Source organism: Diadema antillarum, unplaced genomic scaffold (genome assembly GCF_040938485.1).
Source record: "Diadema antillarum isolate AM-2024a unplaced genomic scaffold, OU_Dant_1.0 seq00000217_RagTag, whole genome shotgun sequence".
Classification (NCBI taxonomy): domain Eukaryota; kingdom Metazoa; phylum Echinodermata; class Echinoidea; order Diadematoida; family Diadematidae; genus Diadema; species Diadema antillarum.
Genome location: NW_027271272.1, coordinates 1,985,001 through 2,006,887, shown reverse-complemented (window position 1 = coordinate 2,006,887; position 21,887 = coordinate 1,985,001). Strand labels below are relative to the sequence as shown.

Sequence of the window (21,887 nt, the reverse complement as noted above, 5' to 3'; positions counted from 1 at the left end):
TAATTTTCATCAACCCTACAGTTAAATTGTAGATCAGATCAGGTATTGCCATGTAGTCCTCATGGTTCGGTTGCAGTTCGCTGTTCCAAAGGTTCGTTGTTCCGAAAATAAAATAGGGTTCGTTTTTTCGAAGGTTCCTGAATGTGAAAACGAAATAAGGTTCGTAATTCCAAAGGTTTGTCAGAACGCACCTTTTTTTATTTTCGGACTGACGAACCTTATTTCATTTTCGGATAAAAGAACAATCAAAAAGTTAGAATAATAGATATTCGGGTATATTGTTAATAGCTAATTTATGATATGTGTCACCCCTTGTTCCAAGTGTTTAGAGTCTATTGGGGAGTTAGAGGGGGATTGTTCCCTCCCACGCGAGGAAGCTTTTGCATTATCATTTAGAATTTGAATTCAGCGATCTTGTACACTTTTGGCACTGTTTGGTGGAACATTTTGAAATATTAATTCAACCCCTAAGTGTACGAAGTCTGTGGAGGTGAACTGAACTGGAAGAGGGTGTATAACCTGACTGGAGAAGGTGTCCCTCCCCTCCCCCAAATGTCCACACCAGGGAGCTTTTGCATTTGTAAAAATGTTTAAGCAAATTAGTGTACACTTATGGCGGAATGTTGAGGGGGGGGGGGGGAATCAGTCAAAAAGTTTACTGAGTCTGTAAAAGGTGGTGAGGATATCCCTCTCGTACACTAAACATTTGCTAAAGGGAGCTTTTGCTTAATATTTGGAACTGAAATTAAATGATCTGTTGCACAATTTTTGTGGAATACTTAGACATTTTTCAATTTCCAAAGTGTACTTTGACTATAAGGCTATAAGTGTACTATCTATAAAGGTGCTGAGCGGGAGGGGGAGGAGTTTCTATATTAGAATTAGAATAAAACGATATTGTGCACTGTTTCGATGGAATGTTTCGAAAGCTATAAAGCACTTGATAAGTTTTAATAGGTAAATGTAAAAGTTTGCTAACAATTTGCCACTTACGTTATATCAGTCTACCTGTACTATCACCTTTTTTTTTTTTTTTTTGGGGGGGGGGCCCATCCCTGGTGTAAAGTTTAAATGTTGCCCCGCCCCCATCGACGCCCTAGCACATTTTGTTTTGGGTTAAACTTACTCATGACTTGCACACAGTGTAATTTAAATTCCTAAGACCCGACAGTCTCGTTACTTGATTTTGATCAACTCAAACCCCCCGTGGGTAATCTTTTCATAGGTCAACGATGTGACGACGGGAACGAAACTCTCCCCTGCGCCTGAATGCCGAGTTTACTGAACCTTCAGACTCTCGCTCTATTTCCTCGCTCCTCGTGATATTATCTTGCTGTACAGATAGGCGCAATTATTATCGATAGCGACCGTAAAAGATACGTGAAGAGTTTTGAAGGCATAACGAGTTAACTCCATTCAAATCAATATGAGATATTTGCCATGTTTGATTAAATCTGCTAGAAAAAAAAATAGAAAATGATATAAAAGGATGCGGAATAATTTTTATCATAACTTGAAGAATATTCCCTATTTTACAATTTATTATGTGAGGAATCGTTGAAAATGTTTTATTTTGCTCTATGTGATAATGGACTCACTGTACAATATTTTTTAAGATGGCGCTTGACGCGGTTTTTTTTTCCATCAAACTTGTCAAGTGAACACACGAACAAATTGGGGGGGGGGGTGGTGAATTTTCGGTAGTATCAAATAGGTCTTAGGTTGGATCAGAGTTGAAATTAGATTCCCTTTTCAGCGAGCTAAAATACGCCAAAGGTATTAGAAATGTTCATTAACACGATATCATATTTACATGCAGCGCACCCTTCCGCTCTTGAGCATGCATGCCTCATGCGTAAAGAAGATTAATTTTCTTTGTGGTATATTGTTGTCTGCGCGAGGGGCAGAGGATTACGGACACGTCAGGTTTGATCTCGAAATATCTCCTGCTGAGGTGTGCGTGCGATAATGATGTTCGTCCTCTTGTTTGTCATTCCATTTTGTCAAGATTTTTTTTCTCTCTCTCCTGTAACGAGTCTCGGAAGAGTAATTCGAGAAATTTCATTTAATGCCATCGTCTCCATCTATACAATGAGCACGATGAGTAAAACAATTTATGTAACGAATTAATCTGAATAGAGAAACAAGCATGAACCAATAACCACGATTAATTATCTCTGCGCGTATCGTTGTGTAAGTCAACAAACAAAATCGCACGCACCCATTCACATTATTTTTTAGTTTATGGCATTAATTGTTGCTATGTTACCCACATACACACACACACACACACACACACACACACACACACACACAACTTAAAACGCCATGACCTCCTTATTCTTGTTGATCAAACGTAGTGAATTTCCGTTCTTTAATAGGTTATAGTCAGATATTCGTGAACAATTCAATTACATTATCCGCACTTGTCTGATAGCTTGTAAATGAATTTCAATATGGTCTCTCCTATACACAAGGAAAAATATTCTGACGTACGATTGTATAGTGTAGATATTGGACGTGGCAGTTCATATTTTTCGGAAACATGTTAAAACAGCACAGCTGTGGTGTTGTTGCAACAGACCCTGTTTCTGGCGGCTGCGCAAGTTTGTTATCGTGAAAGCTTTCCGCATCACCTAATGGTTCATATTGTTCAAATTTGATAAGTTGAGTGTCCCAATCAATAATGAAATCCTGAAAAAAAAAAACCAATATCGTGTGACCTTGTTTTTAAATGACGACGCTAATTCCATTTGTGGGACTTTAATCAAGTAATTAAATCATTTATGCACATTTCATTTCGTGATATTTGCATTCCTTTGGCGGAGTGAATACTGAAAATATTTCACGGTTTTCGTGCGAATGACGTGTGAACAATTATGAAAAGCAACGGTCTAAGCCTCGGATATTTGATATTCCACAGATAATGTATCTATGGCATCAAGTGATTATCCATTGTTTGAGTTTCAATACACGACTCACCGAGCGTAAAATACGGCATGAATTGAGCAAATTAAGTTTTACATGTCAAAAAAAAATTATATACGAAATTCGAAAATTTGATGTTAACCTTCAGCTGAAGGACGATGATATCCTATTTGGGACAACTGTGAGAAGTGCCTATACAGTACCCTACTGAATCATTTTGTTGTTACTGCAAAACAGTCATTGTATACACGCAGATCCCTCTGAATTCTTTCCTCCCTTAAGTCCTTTTGGATATATGACGTTTAGAAGTTGATTGCAATTCCAAATAGGCAAGTAGGTAAGTTCGAAAAAAAATAGAAAGATGTATTGATTACAGAGCACTCTTAATAAAACTATAGTTGCAATTTGCAGACATTGGGCTTGTTTGATGTGGAGTAGTATTTTTTTTCTTCTTTTGTCAGATATGTATGTGACTTACCAGAAGCAGACAGGGGAACACCCGCTACCTTGATTGTTTCAGGTATGAATAATGTATTTTTCCAATATGACTTGCATTATGTGATTGTGTTTATATATATGGAAAATGGAACTGAATTATAGAGGGCAAAAAAAGTAACATTTAAGAGACAACGATTTTTTGGTGTAAATTCAGCCTGATAGTCGTTGAGTTGTAGATCAAAAGAAATCACAAATATGAAGCGTGAGACTTCTAGTGTTCTTAGGTAAGGTTTTCTCGGGGAAAAATTAAAACTTAGCATACTATGGTCGTACCGCTACCTTATACCTACGTGTATGCCTCTTCAGGGACTGTTTTGTGGGTACCACCAACTACAACTTTTATGTACATTAACCAGTTCTGTGTGTTTTTTGTTTTGCATTTTCCTGGGGTTTTTTTTATGAGTGGAGATCAATAATATGATATTTATGATGAATTGTGTACTTTGAAAAAAAAATGAGCTAGTTTTCTTTTAAGTTTGCACACATCGTAACCGAAATGATTTAGTAATGATGATTGCTGTTATGTTTGAAGGATACTTAATAGGATATTTACTACTGTGATGTGGTATGTCACGATGAAAAATGTGGGTAAGGTTCTTTTTTATGACTCTTTACTAGTTCTGTTTCTGAATATTTAATGATGCATTGTAGAGTACTATCAGTCGTTCTTTGTAATGTCATCATGTCACGAAACAGCACGTGTAGGCTGACATCGCTATAGATAATTATAAAAGTTATTGAAATTGTCGACTTTTGATACGTCACATGATTAACAACGTCAACAAACCTTTTGGCATGTTTGATTTTCCAGTTATATCGTTACAGTGTATGCGATTGTATTGTGTTTGTATCTATAGTATCACTATGATCAACACCCTTGTCACTGTACAATGTGTGAATAAAAGTAAACTCCTCTATTCCATAACGTGTCCTTATTCGTTTAATGGTCGTCATTGTCAAAATGTGCGTATGAAAATTTCTCGAAGAACACCATTAAAATCGGTCGTGAGTCTGTGCTGGTGTTGGTGGTTTGTACATGCAGTTGCTCGAGGAGATATTGGACTGTTTCACAGGTACCGAATATATACATATTTTATGTACTATGCCCGAACAAATAGTGTGTATCATTTGCTTTATGAAATGATGAAACAGATCCTTGTTGTTTGCCAAATCACCCTCACTGCGAGTAAATACAATGACGAAGTCTCGCTCGGTCACCATCACGACATGAAAGTACTAATGGCTGGCCATTATACTTTATTATATCCCTCATGTAAAGCTTCTTGCCATAGGATTGTACAGAGCACGAACATGGTGTAGTTTTACTAGCTAGCTACGAGCAGCTGGATGCGGTGCAATTGGTTACTAGCCAGCGTGATATAGTACTTTTGGGAATCCACGATTTGCACCCATCGTGATCGTGTGATCGATATCGACATTTCTCACTTAAGAATGTACGCAGTGCGCGTAGTCTTAGCGATACTTTTGAGCGACAGTCCTGTGGCTTGTAGCTAGCTAGCTAGCGCTAAGAGAGCGCGCGGTGTGATGTGCGACAGCATTACAGAAATTTGTGTGGTGCGATGGCGTGGCCGGTCGGTGTGTAACGTGTGGACGTGTGATACCGGTACGTGATCAATGCATTCAGCTCAATTGACATAGTGACTGCTTCCAGTAACGGAAGAATGATCGCAGGAGGACACCATATCAGGTACGAATTAGGAATAAACTAAAACCGATTTTGAAGATGATCTGGGTAACGAAGCCGCTTTAGGCCTACTTCTAACGTAGTCCTGGACCTCGATCTTTCGGAGTTTTGCACGCTGTAGTGTAGCTCGTGTGTAGGAATCAACAACAGCGCAGCGGTGTCGTTCGCTACGCGCTGCACGCACTGCTGCTGCACTGCTACAGCCTAACGTTAGATTTATCGTTCACGAAACCTGCACACTTTTCCAAAAGGGAACCGTCATTACTCTAGTAAAATGCTCGAGAGGGATATAAAACAAATATCGACTGCTTTCTTTCGGGCCATGGTAAAACTATTTGACCTCGGTGATGTCTCAACAGTGCCATGTCCCTCGACTTCGTCTCGGGACATAGCACTGTTGAGACATCACCTCGGTGCAAATAGTTTTACCATCTCCCTCTGCAGCAGTCGATATTTGTATACTAAATACCGGTCAAACTTTACTAAATACCGAATGCAATAAACCCAGGTAATTATAATAAGCAACATAATAATTCATTTAAGAAGCAGTATAAAAGACATCTTTTGTCTTTTTATTGAAATTACATTGACGTATTTAGCAATCCGTTTTATGTTTATTTCTTGTTCTTGTTTTTGTTTTGTTTGTTTGATGTTCTTTTGTGTATCCTCTGTATAAAACTGATTTACGATTTCTGAAAATAACTTAGATTCCAATTCTACATGATTTGTAACAACGGTGTATGCGCGCCTACAGGCCTCATTGGCTTTTTATGTGTACACCATTTTCCATTTTACTTTTTGCCTGCTGTAATCTGTAACAATTTATGACTGTAATTCTGATGTCGTTGTGGTTCCTTTTATATGTCATTGTTTTTTATGTTCATCTGTAACACTGAATGCTTCATGTTGTTTTTATTGTGACTGAAATGGAAATAAATGAATTGAATTGAATTGAAAAGATAAATAAAATAGTTACAACAAAATACATTTTTAAAAAAATTATTTGGCAAAATTAATGCCTGATCACGTGTACGCTTTCAACCAATCATCATTTTGATTAGGAACCGTTCCATCATGTTATAATAATTGCTATAGCACATCTTCACTCCAGAAGATACCGTTCCGAAAGTATTTGATTACACACATAGACAATGTGCATGCGCTGCATTAACTTCTAGACTACTCGGAGTATAGTTAGTGCGGGGCACGTATATTTTACTCCAGACACAATAAAGATGAAATGCGAAGCACGCTACATACATGACATTGTTACGTAATATTTCTCCTTTTTCATGGTGATGATTTATATTAATGGAAAGACTCTAACAATATCTAAGCGAAGTTTAAATGCGAAATGACGATAATTTGCTAAGGTTACAAATACTCATCCACACTTCACATTCTTATTTCAAAGAGTTGAAATCATTAGAATACCCAAAAAAGCAATAAATGACAACAATGTCACACCCGATAAAGATAAACCTTATACAATTAGAATAATTACTTACACAAATACTCGACAAAAAGGCTGTGCTTTGATTGTTGAAGCAAACATTTATTTAGAATGTCATGAAAACACACTTGAGGATCATACTTATTTTTCTGTTTTATCGTAATGATTCCTGCGACCGTTCGTTATACAGGCTGTCTGTTTAAATGTACATTTTTTCATGAAAATCGCAGAAACACTAATCTGATTCATCATACACCATTCATGGGCACAAACACGCACACGTACACACGCACGCACTCACACACACACACACACACACACACACACACACATACATAGAACCCGCATACACAATACATGGACAATGACCGTAACATGACCTCAATGTCATGAATCAATTTGAACTTTCACTGTCGTGGTTACAATAATGCAGTGATATAGATAATTCCAGTGCGGGGGAAAAAGATGCTGAAAAAAGCAATAATGATAGTCTTTCTATATTTCTCGGACGTCGAAATCATTTATAACATTTTCAAAATATCTCATATGCCCCCGAGAGGATTTTTTCAGTATTACAGAGTTGTTCTCGTCTTCTGCCTTGAAGGGAGGGGACTATTTGGCGCCAAATTACTTTTTGGTATTTGTTTGTTTATTCATTTATTTGTTTGTTTGTTTGTTTGTTTGTTTGTTTGTCTGTCTGTCTGCTTGATTGATCGTTCTGTACTTCTTTTTCATTCACCCTATCATGGTTGATAAAGAAAAAATGATAATGTACAGGAACTTAGCTGGCACCATTCGAATAAATAAGATGTGCAAGGAACGTATTTTTTTAGGCTGGTTTGACATTGTTTCAATATCAATTTCTGATCTAGGATATGCCGTAAGAAAAAAAAAAGAATACATGTGCAAACTTCTCGATACTGATGTTTGGCATCTATAACACACAGTTTTCTGAACTGCAGCCCAGTCACATAAGAATTAGGTGGGGAACGTTATATTTCTAAAGCTCTTTTCTGCAGCTAAGTGCGCCAGTGAACAGTTTTTCAGTTCATTTAATGCCAAAATTATTTCTAAACGAAATGCATATCGATAAACATGAGCATCGATGAACATCAACATGAGGCTGATACTTGCTTTAGTCTAAGTAAGTAATTCAGATTAAGGAAAATAGTAATGTTATCAAATGATATGAGTTACTTGAGAAAAACACGATTTATAGACATGCCGAGGGAAATTCTCTTTTTCCCCCTACGGACGTGGCTATATGTACGTGATATTTTTAGGGGCCTCTCTTCTCTCAACATGGTATTATGAACATAACTTAAGCCCCCGTTCCACTATCACGATTTGGACCCCGATCTGTCCCGATCTAGCAGATCGGGAGAGAGCGGCAAAGGCGTATAACGGGGATCGGAAGCATCGTAGCAGCAGCGTGTAGAGGTCGGGGTTGGAGCGGGCAGTTTTTCAGATCGGGAAGAAATTTTGAACCGGTTCAAAATTTCTTCCCGATCTCCCCGATCAAAATTGACATATTTTTAATCGTACGGCAAGCGGGGAGAGCGTAGTGACAGCGTAAACGCAGCGGGGAGAGCGTAATGACGGCGTAAACGCAGCGGGATGAGCGTAACAAGGTCTTTCTGAGCGTAGTAACATCGGCACAAGAACGGGAAGTAATTTTAGCTGTAATTTTCGAAGAAGAAGAAGAGATGAAGAAAAAGAAGAGAAGAAAGCAGCGAAGCAGCTACCCAAAAGGCGAAGAAAGAGAGACTACACGTGATGCTGAAAGAGGAGGAAGAGGACATAGCAGAATTTTGAAGAATATGAAATCATCTACAACTGGAGGAAGACGGACTATAAAAGCAAGGACATCAAGAAAAATCCTTTGAAAAATCAGCACGTCTTTGTTTATACAATGCATTGCTGCAAAAGAACCGTGAGTTGAGGAGGCTCTTCAAGCTCAAGTTCAAGTTGATTTATTTCACTTCCAACAAACGAATAATAAAAAATACAAAGAAACGCTCATATGCACAGACGTCATGAAATCAGTACCACAATGCGATGAACAGAATAACATTGTAAAAGAGATACAGGCAAATCATCAACAGAGATACAAATAACAGTTACGTCACTGTGGTAAATGCATACAAAATATTGCTGGAAATGGAGGGGACTGCTAAAAAGCAGAGCTTGTAGTATTAGAATGCAGTCCCCTCATAGAGAAAAATATATAATTGCAAAAAACAACAACAACAAATTTCCCTAAGCGGTAGCAAAAAAAAAAGACAGACAGAGTAATACACACATACATGCACATATACGTACGCACATTAACAAACACATGGCGGCTCTCTTGTAAGGAAAAAATTGATGAGAGGATAGAAAGATATACTAGTGAAGAAGGTCGTAAGTCCGAGGTGGACAAGGGGGGGGGGGGGGGAGGAGGGGAGAGGAGAGGGAAATGGTGGGTCATAACCAGGGCACTGGAGGCACAGAAGCACGGGCTCGCTGATGAAGAAAGAGTAGTGAGAATAACGAAGCAACAACAACTTCGAAAATCAAAAGTAAAAAAAGAAGAATGAATCTTCGAGGTCCACAGTATATTTCTTCGGTTCTGCATGCTAATAAGTTGACTGACTGCTGACCCACCGTCGAATCGGGGTACATCGGGGCACATCGGGCACTTTTCAGCTCTCTGAACGGGGTAACAGCGTGATAAGATCGTATAGATCGTTCAGAGCGTAGATACAGCGTGCATTGATCGGATAACATCGGCAACATCGCACTAACAGCGTAGCTACATCGTTCTAAAGCGTACCGGCAGCGGCAGAGATCGCAATGTCTAATTCCCGATCATCGTAGTAAGAGCGTAGCAAGCACTTGGTAGTCGTAACTGCAGCGTACTTAGAGCGTTCTAACATCGTACTGTGTCCAGATCGGCTCAGGTTTTACCCGATCCTTCCCGACCTGAGAAAATTGTCAAATCGTAGCGAGAACGGCATAGTGGAACGGGGGCTTTACTTCAACCTTTTTCCATTGTAAACCGCAATGAAATGTCTGAAACACCAAATTGGCATACACAGTGTGAGGGTTTTGTGATGATTTAATTGTTCTTGTGCCAAAAAGGAAAACACTTTCTGAGAGCATAACAAGATACGTGACAATGTGGATCTGTTATTACTTTATTTTGCGTATATTTCCCTTTTGTTCAAAAGAAAAACTAATATCATCAGGCACAGGAAAAAAAAGTAGGACGCTCTCTCGTTGTAAAGTGAATATTTTGTGTTTTGAAGCTCACTTCTGTGGCAAATTCACTTCATTGTCAAATTATCTTCACGCATCTCTGTAGCAGTCCCTCATACCTACTATATAGTATTTCTTTTAACCCCCCCCCCCGTCAGTATTCAAAATGGTGCAATATATTCCCAATTCTACAAAATTACATCTGAGAAAGGTCACAGGAATACAACGTCTACTTGGGAGTTAACACTGATAAGGCTATAGAATGGTCTAATCTGCGATATAGTATGACGCAGCGATTAAACGTATTCCATCGTGACTTCACCTGATGTGCTTGAGATGAAATCAAGGTCGCATGTATCTTTCAATTTCTATCGATGTCCGACACATCGCCTTTCACCTTCTGTCAATACTCCAGACATCACAAGGCTGCCAAATTCTTACCTTCCCCGATGAGTAAGATTATTGCCTAAACCACTTCATGATTCGTGCGTCTTGAAATACGAAAGAAGTGCTCGGCAGTGTCAACTGGCCGATGAAGACATTTACCGCACTCTTTCGATTGAAATTACTTGCGCCTTTTTATATTATCGGCGGAGCGATAACCAGATCGCATCGGAGGAGTGCGCGTACTTCAGCATCGCTGATTGACTCGGTCGGATGATATCGGATTCGCTGTTCACGGGAAGTGTGTTTATTCGATGAACGTGATCGATTGCAGTGCGTCGAATTACGGTCATCTAGCTCAGCGCTTGCAGAGTCGATCTCCAGGGAGTGAGTTGCCTGCGCGTAATCGATTCGTTGCCAAGTTGATGAACACCGTGGTTAAGTACTAGCTTTGCTTCAAGGCTCTTCTGTTGTTTTGTTTTGTTTTTTGTTCCTCCCCTGGTCAGATTATAATCTATATTGATCGATTTAACCTTTCATACATAAACTTTGATGAAATGAAAGGATAGAATTACATGTATACATGATCCTAACTTGAGTTTAGTACAGATTTCTTCTAAAAGAGCAAAGGAGTAATCAGTGCTGCCTATGTAAATTTAGATAACGCATGTAAAAGCAGATTTTGAAGGCTGCAGTTCCAAACCTACGCAATAGGAGAATTCAAATTATTTGGTGTCGTCTGCAACACACACACACACACACACACACACACACAGGCAAATGCCACACAAATGAATTAGTTTATATTGAAGAGGATAAAAAGCAGCAATAGATAAGCTTGTCTATGACCAACAAGTCGAAAGCGCGAAGTCTTCGTAAGAAGTAGCCATTTAGGATTGGTAGCAGATTTTTATCAGAATTCTCATTTGTTTCAGTCAACGGTTGATTTATTGTTAAAAGACACGTTCACATGTTGTAATAAACCCATGAAATGGCAGTATAATGTACAAGTTAGAATCGACATTCCACTTAATTATCTTACGGTGGAAGTGGTGAAAGCATCAGATCTGAGACGTGAAACTGCAATAAATACAAACAACCATGAGCGTACATTATCGAGAAATTGTAATGTAAAATGGCATATAATGGTAAGTACCAAAACGTTATTAACTGGGAGAAAGCAAAAGAATATCGTACTTGCAACTAATGGAAATAAGAGGAGAAATTCGACGGTTACGGATGTCGTTTTTCACGCTGTCGATATGCGTCAATCGCTTGTTATACGCAGCAGCACACTAACGCAGGCAAAGTGGAATACAGAGTCGGGCGGGGACGGGGAGGCTGAGGAAGGAGAAAATATTGATGGGTGTTTAGAGGGGACTTAGACCAGATAGATAAAGGAGGCTAAGGAGGAGACGAATCCTTGACGCTGACCTCAATTTCTTCCTCCAAGATCGATTTCGATGTTGTGCCTTGGACTGCGTCATCCAAGTTTGGTTAAAGAGCAGTACTTGAGACGAGACTATTTCCACTGATCGAGCGTGGCTGTCTCAGTAATCCATTCTACACAGTGAGAAATTGCCCCAAACCTAGAATCAAGTTAGTCTATATAGATGTTTGTTTGTGTGCTTATTAGATTTGTGTGCGTGTATGTGTTCATTGCTGCTGTATTGTTGTGGCTTGTTTGTGAATGTGGCTTGTTTGTGAATATTGCTTGTTTGTGAATGCGTTTCATTGGAAGGTCGAGTAAATCAGTGTAGTCTGTCCTGCGAAAGGAGACATCAACTTGGACGTATTCCTCTGGAGGAAAGGTGATTATTTAGTATAAAAACCGAATCAAGGCAAGATGTCCTTCCGGACAATTCATCAATCCAATCCGTTCCCTCCGGGAACCTGGTGACCTGTGTATTGAGTCTATGGGGGATTCCAGAATTCAGTATGGAACGGGTTAAATATAGCCTTCCTTACAAATTTATTTCATCAGTACAGACGTAATTCGTGGCTGTAGAACAAGAAAGTCGCGATGGACTCATATTACCCAAAGTCATTACTGAGTTTGGGAGATAGGCGTTTTAGATGTTGTTTTTTGTCGTCTGTTTGTTTTTAGAGCAGTCTTCCGGAATACCGTAGCCAAAAGCATACGTTATTTACCTCGAACGAAAAGTTTCTGTTAAGCCTATTTGAAATATGTTTTAAGTAATGCTCACTCACACTTCCTAAATTTTTAGCATTTTTTTTTTTACTTGAATTTCTTTTCCTGTATGTGAAGTAAACACGTGGTGTACCGGGCCTATTGCGAAAACACTTTACAGATCACTTTAATAAGTGGCTATACGCTGTGTAAATAAGAGTGAGTAATAATGGTGATAATGATAGTGATATTAATGACAATAAGTTGTCACACTAACAAATTGACAGTCCTGTGCACACTCATATTTTTAACTCACCAAGTCTTTGGGTAAATTTGCTACAGAAATTATAATCTTGTACTCATTTTATTGGCATCAAAGAATTTTACTGTTTACCCTATATCGGAGAAAGAGTAGAAGGAACCGATGAAATTCATTACATCTTCATGACAGCATTGAGACACAAAATATAACACAATTTTCCCAGCTTGAGATTGAAAGATTGAATTTCGTCCATGTAAGAAGCTGCCAGCCCTTAAGATTTGGTCATGATCAAGCCTTTTTGAAACGTTTGTTTGATAATTCTCCTCTTTTCATTATAAAGTGTTCTATTCTATTCACTTTCGACTTGTCCACTAATACCCCTATTCATCATATAGGGTAAAACTTCTGTAAGATCGCCGAAAGATCGAAAAACTTACAGATCTCTCGACATATTTCCATGAATATTCAGTGATCTGCAATATATTATATACTCTGCACTATCTTTCAGACAACTTTTAATGATCGTAAATTTCTTACAAATAATATATACGCTCTGCAGCGTTTGATGATAGTCAAGTTCTTACATAGGAATATTAATGATCTCTCAACGATCATAAGCAACATACAGTGATCTTTGATGTCTTACATACTCTCTGCACGATCTTTCAGTTGCCTTTTAATGATCGTAAATTTCTTACATTTTATCTCTCAACCTGTCAACGATCATGTAAGCAATTTTCAGTGATGTTCAATGTCTTGCATACTCTCTGTACAATCTTTCAGTCAACTTTCAATGATCTCCACTGTCTTACATATTATCTGCTCCATCTGTCAGTCAACTTTCAATGATCGTCAATTTCGTACATGTAATATATATATATATATATATATATATATATATATATAATGAGCTCTCAACGATCATAAGCAGCATTCAGTGATCTTCAATGTCTTACATACTCTCTGCACGATCTTTCAGTCAACTTTCAATGATCTCCACTGTCTTACATATTCTCTGCTCAATCTTTCAGTCAACTTTTAATGATCGTAAATTTCTTACAAATAATATGTTAAAATGATCTCTCAACGATTATGTAAGCAACATTCAGTAATTTTCAATGTCTCACATACTCTCTGCACGATCTTTCAGTCAGCGTTTGATGATCGTCAAGTTCTCACATAGGAATATGTAATGATCTCTCAACGATCATAAGCAACATACAGTGATCTTTAATGTCTTACATACTCTCTGCACAAAATTTCAGTTACCTTTTAATGATCGTCAATTTTTTACATATAGTTATCTCTCAACCTGTCAACGATCATGTATCACAAGCAGCATTCAGTGATGTTCAATGTCTAGCATACTCTCTGCACAATCTTTCAGTCAACTTTCAATGATCGTCAATTTCTTACATGTAATATATATATATATATGATGAGCTCTCAACGATCATAAGCAGCATTCAGTGATCTTCAATGTCTTACATACTCTCTGCACGATCTTGCGGTCAACTTTCAATGATCTCCACTGTTTTACATATACTCACTGCTCGATCTTTCAGTCAACTTTCAGTGATCGTCAATTTCTTACATGTCTTACATTTAATATATATATAATGATCTCTCAACGATCATATTCTATTATAAGCAACATTCAGTGACATTCAGTGTCTTACATACTCTCTGCTCGATCTTTCAGTCAACTTTCGATGATCTTCGATTTCTTACATACAATAATGATCTTTCAACGGTCATGTAAGCGACATTCAGTGATCTTCAATGTCTTACATACTCTCTGCACGATCTTTCAGTTACCTTTTAATGATCGTCTTTTTCTTACATATAGTTATCAGGTAACCTGTCAACGATCATATTCTATTATAAGCAACATTCAGTGACCTTCAGTGTCTTACATACTCTCTGCTCGATCTTTCAGTCAACTTTCGATGATCTTCGATTTCTTACATACAATAATGATCTTTCAACAGTCATGTAAGCAACATTCATTGATCTTTAATGTCTTACATACTCTGCACGATATCTAAGTCAACTTTCAATGGTCTTTAAGTTCTTATACACATAATAATTACGTCTCATAATCATGTCAACGATCTTATAAGCAACATTTAGTGATCGTGAAGTTTTTACATACAATGATCTCTTGACGATCTTTCAGTAAACTATCTGGTCTCCGTTGTTTCCCATCAAATTTTAGACTGCATGGTTCAACTAATGAGTCAATTAATGGAGCAGCGTTTCAGCAGTTTTTAGCATTTTTTAGCTTTGAAGGAAAACAAATCACTGCTTTATCGTTTCACTAGAATAATCTGATGCGAAGGAAATTTCCATTCCTTTTCAATTAATGACATTGGGGATTTGGTGGAGATTGTGTACAAACCATGGAGGCGTTTCGTCTGGCCATGACAGCATCAATTCATTTTACATTCATCGTACATAATCATTACGTAGCGATTCTGATCTACATCATATCGCTCGTGAAAACATGTCAAGTTTTACAATTTCATAATTTTCTTGGATTGTTTTCATTTTTATTGAAACTTTCACTCTTTACTGTAATCTTAATTGACTTATCATAAGTAGTCTTCAACATGAAATGGAGATCTACTTAAACATTTACTCTGAATTCTACACAAATGTCATCAAATTCATCTTAGACAAATAATATCACAGTCAACATTTACCAAAAAAATCTATGTAGATACTAGTAATCAGGGTATGTATGTTTGTGTATTTGTTAATAAATGAGGGTATTAAAGAGAATATCTTACTTGTTTTCATTTTGTTTTCTCCGATTTAGAAAAATGCTACCTCAGTTCATTTGTCTAAGATGTCTTACTGCTGCATCATCATTGATAACAAACGTTAACAGTTTTCTGAGAAGTGAACAATCGTTTTGCCATGATTATTGCGTTGTATGATTATCGCTTGTACTGTGCCGCAGGGAACGCATCGTAAGATGATCCTATCACGTCAAACGAAAAAAAAATGATAATGATAATAGTTAAATTGCAAAGACGCGGATGATATCTGTTTCGTTCGGACCGCTACGAGTCTCATTCTCGCTTGTTATCATTCTCAATTCACGGTGCGTACCTCTCTCTCTCTCTCTCTCTCTCTCTCTCTCTCTCTCTTTCATTTCCTATCTCTCCGTGGAAGTTCAATTTGGTTAATGGCAATTTACAAGACCGCCTGCGCACAATGAGGCTTCGGCGGCGGCGGCGGCGGCGGCGGCGGCTCGTGTTAAACAATCGCACATCTTGTCACACCAACGAGGGTCAATCAACCGCGAACACTCGAACGAGTGTGCCATGGTCAAATGAAAATCGGTACATTGAGTATCGATCGATCGATATCCTGACAGGATGCGGATAGTTCTTTTGTTCGAGGTTTTAGCGCGGGGGGCAAATCGTTTAATTACCTGGTTTTCCTCTCAGCTTTTTACTATTCAAAAATAGATAACGAACCACGTAATATATGAAACGTGTATATGGAATATTTTGATATTAGAAAATGCTTTGCAAGTTTCTTTGATATCATCCGATCTTTCGTTTGCTCGTTTTCTAAACACATACAGAAAATGCACACACACACACTCACGCACATGCAGTCGTATTACATACGTGTGTTATACATTATGCACTTCTCGATTAAAACTCGTACTAAATATTACGAGTGAAGAACAGCAGATTATCCCAAACTCGAGTATATTTCCTTCCTTTTCTCTTCCTCTTAATTGTTTTCTCAAGAAATATATTCTCTATCTTTATTTTCTATATCGCTCGAGATATATATGTATATATATATATATATATATATATACATACATATAGCGCTTGAGATTTGTATATATATATATATATATATATATATATATATATATATATATATCCTCGTTGACCTTTCCATTCTTCCGCAAGTCTTTACAAGCATCATTATGTAATACAAATCGTGCCTTTTAAACTTTATCGTTTAAAGATTCTGGAATCCACCCCCCCCCCCCCCCTCCCCCACCATCCCCAACTATCACAACCAGAAAGACGGGTATCACTTATAGCATATTTTGAGACTCTTTAATAAAAACAAAGTGCAAACTCCCCATCAGCGAATGAAGTTTGGCCTTATTCCATTCCTTGGCTGCGACGCATTAATTGACGGAGGACATTGTTTCCCACTTACAGTATAAGCAAAGCAATACACTTTTCTTACTTTTTTAGTTATCTGTCCTTTCTTTTTCCCTACTTCATGATTGCGAGGAAAGTAATTTTACAAGCACCGCACGCCAACAAAGCAAATGCGCATACACATGAAAAGAATAAAACACATTACAGTGAACGTGTCAATAAAGTGCACCATTAAGTGTTTTCATGGCATACATAAATATTATTGAGCATGTAGATGATTAGGTCAGGAGCGGAGAAATGGGCCATGTTAATGCACTCTTTTCTTCACATGCGAATGAACAGAATATTGGAAACAAGTTCAGCCATTGCCGCAGCGGAAAGACTGGGATAACTACTGCAATCTCATTACACGGTCTGCTTGGCGCTTGCATCCGTAGACGTGCAACAAATTGTAACGTTTGATGGAGCAACTGTGATGTGATGGCAATATCTCGCCATCGACAACAGAGTTCTCCTTGGAGCTCAGTCTGCTGTAGATGGGAATCTTCGATTTGACTTGAATCTATTTTCCACTTTGTGTTCACAAAAGTTTGAAACAAACATAACTGAGTGGGCGCGCTGTGGCATATAGTGGATAAGACTCCCAGCTCCCAATCGCAGGACCCGAGTTCGATTCCCGCCCAGCGCTGTACGGTCCTTGGACAAGATGTTTTTACCCACTATGTCCTTTTCGACCTAGGTGTATAAATGGGTACCTGGCAACGTTAGGGTAATAATAAGGGCAAGGCCCTCTGATAGAGCAGTGGCAACACTGAAGAGGCTACCCTGGATAGATAAGACCTTATTATTATTATATTGAATATTAACAATTATTACCATACAATAATATTTTGTCAATCTATGCGTACAAAAATAATCGAAACAATAATACATCTATTAATTAACATCACTTGCAACTCTTGTAGTCGTAAGAACCAAAGTGGAGGAACCTAAATCAAAAGCACAGCTTGTATTACTCCAACTGTACTCAGGTCCCAGAAAAAAAAAATGTTTATTGTTATTATTATGTGCCTCATTATGATATGATTTGATTTTGTTCGGGGATATAGCACATTGCGTCGTCTTTATTGATTTTGTCTGTAAAGTGGATGCATTATTCCGAATCGTTATACCATTGCTCAAACGTTGAGATTACAGTGGTATTTGAATCGATTTTGATATTTCAATTTGTGTAGACGTTTCAGTTAAAGTTCTCACAAAATTAGATATACATCACCTTATGGTAAAGTATGTGTCCTTGCTACGTTGTAAGCGACGTTCAGATCTCTCCTTATTTATTTTCATATCAATGAAATTCTTGCGACTCTTAAAAAAGTCCATTGTACTGAATTCATCGAATCCACTTGTGAATAAAGAAAGACCTTGAATAGAAATGTGTTGGAATCAATCGTGCCTGTAATACGTGCATGTTCAGGTAAGCTTTTGTTAGACAACTTAGATCATGCAGAATATCCTATTTTGCTGTAACATTGTCATAATCAATGTTCCCTCGACGTGTGAACTTTGTTTCTTCTTTCATCGCACTAATTAATGTAGGTGCTTCGGAGCAAGGCATCATCCTCACGACAGACACCCAGGCACTCACCAATGCTGACCTTGAGGGCGGGCTGTACCTTCCATCCGGCGCCGCCCCTGGAGACGGAACACCCACCTTTCTGGCCCTGGCGACCGAAGACAACTCCGACCTCCTCAAGTAATGAATTTCGCCCCAATCTTATATCCCAGACTTTATTCATTCTTTTCACGTTGTGTCCTTTAACGAACTTTGCTAAATCATTATCATTATGACGATAACATAATGTTGCTCTTCTATGCCATGGGATAATGTTTTCACAGCTAGCGATCGCTCATAGTTCGCTTTTTCTTTTGATGTGTAGCGTCCTTGATATGCCTTGGCTTCAGAATGTTTGCCCTTTGTGAAACCCTCGTGATATGAGGTCACATGCACAATACATCAAAATCACTTTGTCATGCATTGAGATACGTGTAAACAGTTTGGCATTATGTCTTGGTAATGCCATGTAGCTGTCATGTGATTATAATCAAATGAAGATTTACGAGACCAATCAAAGCATAACGCGTGACAATAGACAATGTCGGCTCCTTTTGATACTTGCGCCCCTACCTTTCCGACGAGTCAAATGAGGGCGCTCTTGTAGGTATGAGAGCAGTGCCGTAATATACGGCACTGTATGAGAGGGAAGCGAGACATCGGCGCAACAAGTAGCGCAGCTATAAACACTCATGGGTTCTTCGTGAGCACGTTTATTAATGATACTGGCTAAATGTCAGTCGTGTCCGTGTTGCTCGTGGTGACCCATGGTTATCAAAGTCCTTGATAGTTGTTGGTAGGCCTATAATTATCGACATTGTTGTTGTTACTGGTTGAACGTTGGGGGAGGGGGAGGGGAAAGCAAGCCTCTAGCCCCCCCCCCCCCCCCCCACACACACACACACTTCTGGAGTAGAAATGATGATGATGATGACAATAATAAATTACAATAGTAGTTGTAGTATTATTAGTGATGGTAATGATAATAATAATACTTATAATAATAATAATGATAGGATGAAGAAGAAGAAAATAATTATACTTATATATCTGGGGGATGTAAATGTCCAAAGATTCTTACCAGTGATTCTGTTATTGTAATTTTATTTCCACACGTCTTTGTGATAAATGACAATCAATTCACCCTTACACTGCATCACTTGATGCAACCTGAAAACTTGTTGACGGAAGCTAAATACCACTACATCATTCTATTCAAGCTCTGTTTTCTTTTTGACTGAATACCGCATGAAAATTCCCGGCACTGCCCCCCCCCCCCCCAAAAAAAAAAAAAAAAAAAAAAAACACTTTTTTTAAACGATCAAGCTCTCCCTTTTTCTTTCTAACAGCGTTGATGAAGACTTCGATAAGCTGCTTACGATCAGCACCAAGCCTGTCATCTCCCCGAAGCCATCGGGCGCCGCGACGGTGACGAAACCTGAAGTGAAGCCGCGACCCGCAACGGCGAAGAAACCAGCCGTCGCTCCCAGGCCGGGCACTGACACGAAGCAGTCGTTGGGGGCGCTAGACCAATCCGATGCTGGGACCGACTTGATGGCGGAGGATGACATTATGAAGTACATACAGGAGAACAGCGCAGAGTTGGAGGCCAAGCTAGACCTCTTCTAGGGATGCAGAAATCATTTTGGAGTGGAAAATCAGATTCCTCAATATGCCTCTTTGTCAACTGACGTAATGACTATGACAATGTCATATTTTCATTCTTCGTAATCAAAGCACAATCAGCAAAGAGAGAGGTTGAGAATTCGGCACGTGTTGTCTTTAATTCACCGCCAGTTGACATGATAGTCATTATTACCACTTGGTCTGACATTTTTTTTAATGGTTAAAATATACGTGAGGTTGTGAAGAGAAGATTGCACTTAGGTTGCTATCCATTATACGGATGCAACGTCCGATTGTCGTGTCGTTAAGTGTCAGATTTTAAAGATGACTACGCAGTAAATCAAATTAAAAAACTGTACTTATTCTGTCTTTTACATAATGTATAACTGAGACAGAGAGTATTACTTTTATGTAGTTATCATCTCATTCCACTTCGCTATTCAATTAGGTAATAACTGTAATTATGAAACTATGTATCGCATGAAATTATTTAAGCTCATGAAGTTATAGCATAGCAAATGTAAAGTTGAGTTCATTACAGTGAAAAATTGGAGGGCAGACCATATAAGTGGTGCCCCTCAAAACGCACAATGATTTTACATGCAGCAGTGTAATAGGTGTGAAATGATGAAACACATTCACCGCCACCTTTTGGTATTACATTGTATTATCCTGATGGGCCGCTTTTACACACGCAAGCTTATGGTTGATGTAAGGTACGATGATTCCAGTCGCCACCTTGCGTCTACATATCTTTCATGGCGACCCTATGATTGTACGTACACTGCAGTGATTGAAATTTCAGTGCCTTGTTCGGTGGTGACACGTCCTCCCTGTAATAACGCAGCTTGCCAGCAGTAGATGGCGCTATTTATCAAATCAGCCCTTGGCTAACCTCCTCCTTGTTGCAGACGGATGAATAAGATTGCCGCCAATGAGTACAGTATCTTCTTCGGCGTAAGACATCTTCTGTCAAAACTCATAGTCGTTAAGTGAATGTTGATTCCTGCATGTAAATTCATAATTTATCTTTGTTTTTGTTTCTTTGTGTACAGGTGTAAGAGATACTGTACAAAGTTTGGGGGTGTTTTTATTTGGGGGGGGGGGGGTTGTGAGCCATTTTTTCTTTAAACCGTCAACACGAATACACAGATGATACTTTGAACAAGAAGAGGAAGGATAATAAGAAAAGGAAGGAAAAGAAGAAAAAGAAAAAGAAGAAGACGGAAGTAAAGAAGAAAAATAAAAAGTATAAGAATAATGGCGGTGAAAGATAGAGAAGGGAAGAAGAATTTGATGTCCATGTTTATTGGTTCGACTTGATGATATTATAATGACAGACAATCCCGAGTATACGCGCCCAATTCCGTTTAACTACAGATATAGTGATACAGTTCGACCTCTCCTTTCCGGACATGTTGGAACTGGCGCTCATCTGGATAATGGATTTGGCCAGATATGAGGGACTTATACGTTTAATACACGCAGCTGTCTACCCAGTGGTAGCTAATACATGTATAAGCTACTGCAGGTAGCGTACACTGCGGTGATTCGGGGGTAGTGAATGTCTGAATGCGTGTTATTTAGAAGGAAAATTTGTTGTGAATGTATGTTAATTATGTTGGGAATCTATTATATGTGAGTTTGTGTAGGAATTTTGTTTGGGTTTGATATTCCCCTTTCTCCCGTTATTATTAGACTGAAAAAAATTACACACACACACATACACACACACACACACACACATGTACAATTATATATATATATATATATATATATATATATATATATATATATATACATATAGATCGATATAGATATATCACGCCGAGACCGCATCCGGATAAAGGGATGCCAGATAAGAGAGGTCAGATTGTATTGCGCAACAATAAAATGCCATAAT

The 21,887-nt window shown here is 38.4% G+C and overlaps 1 protein-coding gene across 1 annotated transcript in view; it reads left to right on the top strand.

Moving 5' to 3' along the window:
* The window catches only part of LOC139729121 (uncharacterized), a 295,278-nt gene extending 274,386 nt beyond the window's left edge, over nt 1-20,892 (top strand). The window contains exons 4-5 of the mRNA XM_071640051.1: nt 18,343-18,499; nt 19,708-20,892. Of these exons, the coding sequence (XP_071496152.1) occupies nt 18,343-18,499; nt 19,708-19,987 (437 nt within the window). The 3' untranslated portion in view covers nt 19,988-20,892. The remainder of the gene's footprint in view (nt 1-18,342; nt 18,500-19,707) is intronic.
* The last annotated feature ends 995 nt before the right edge of the window (nt 20,893-21,887 follow it).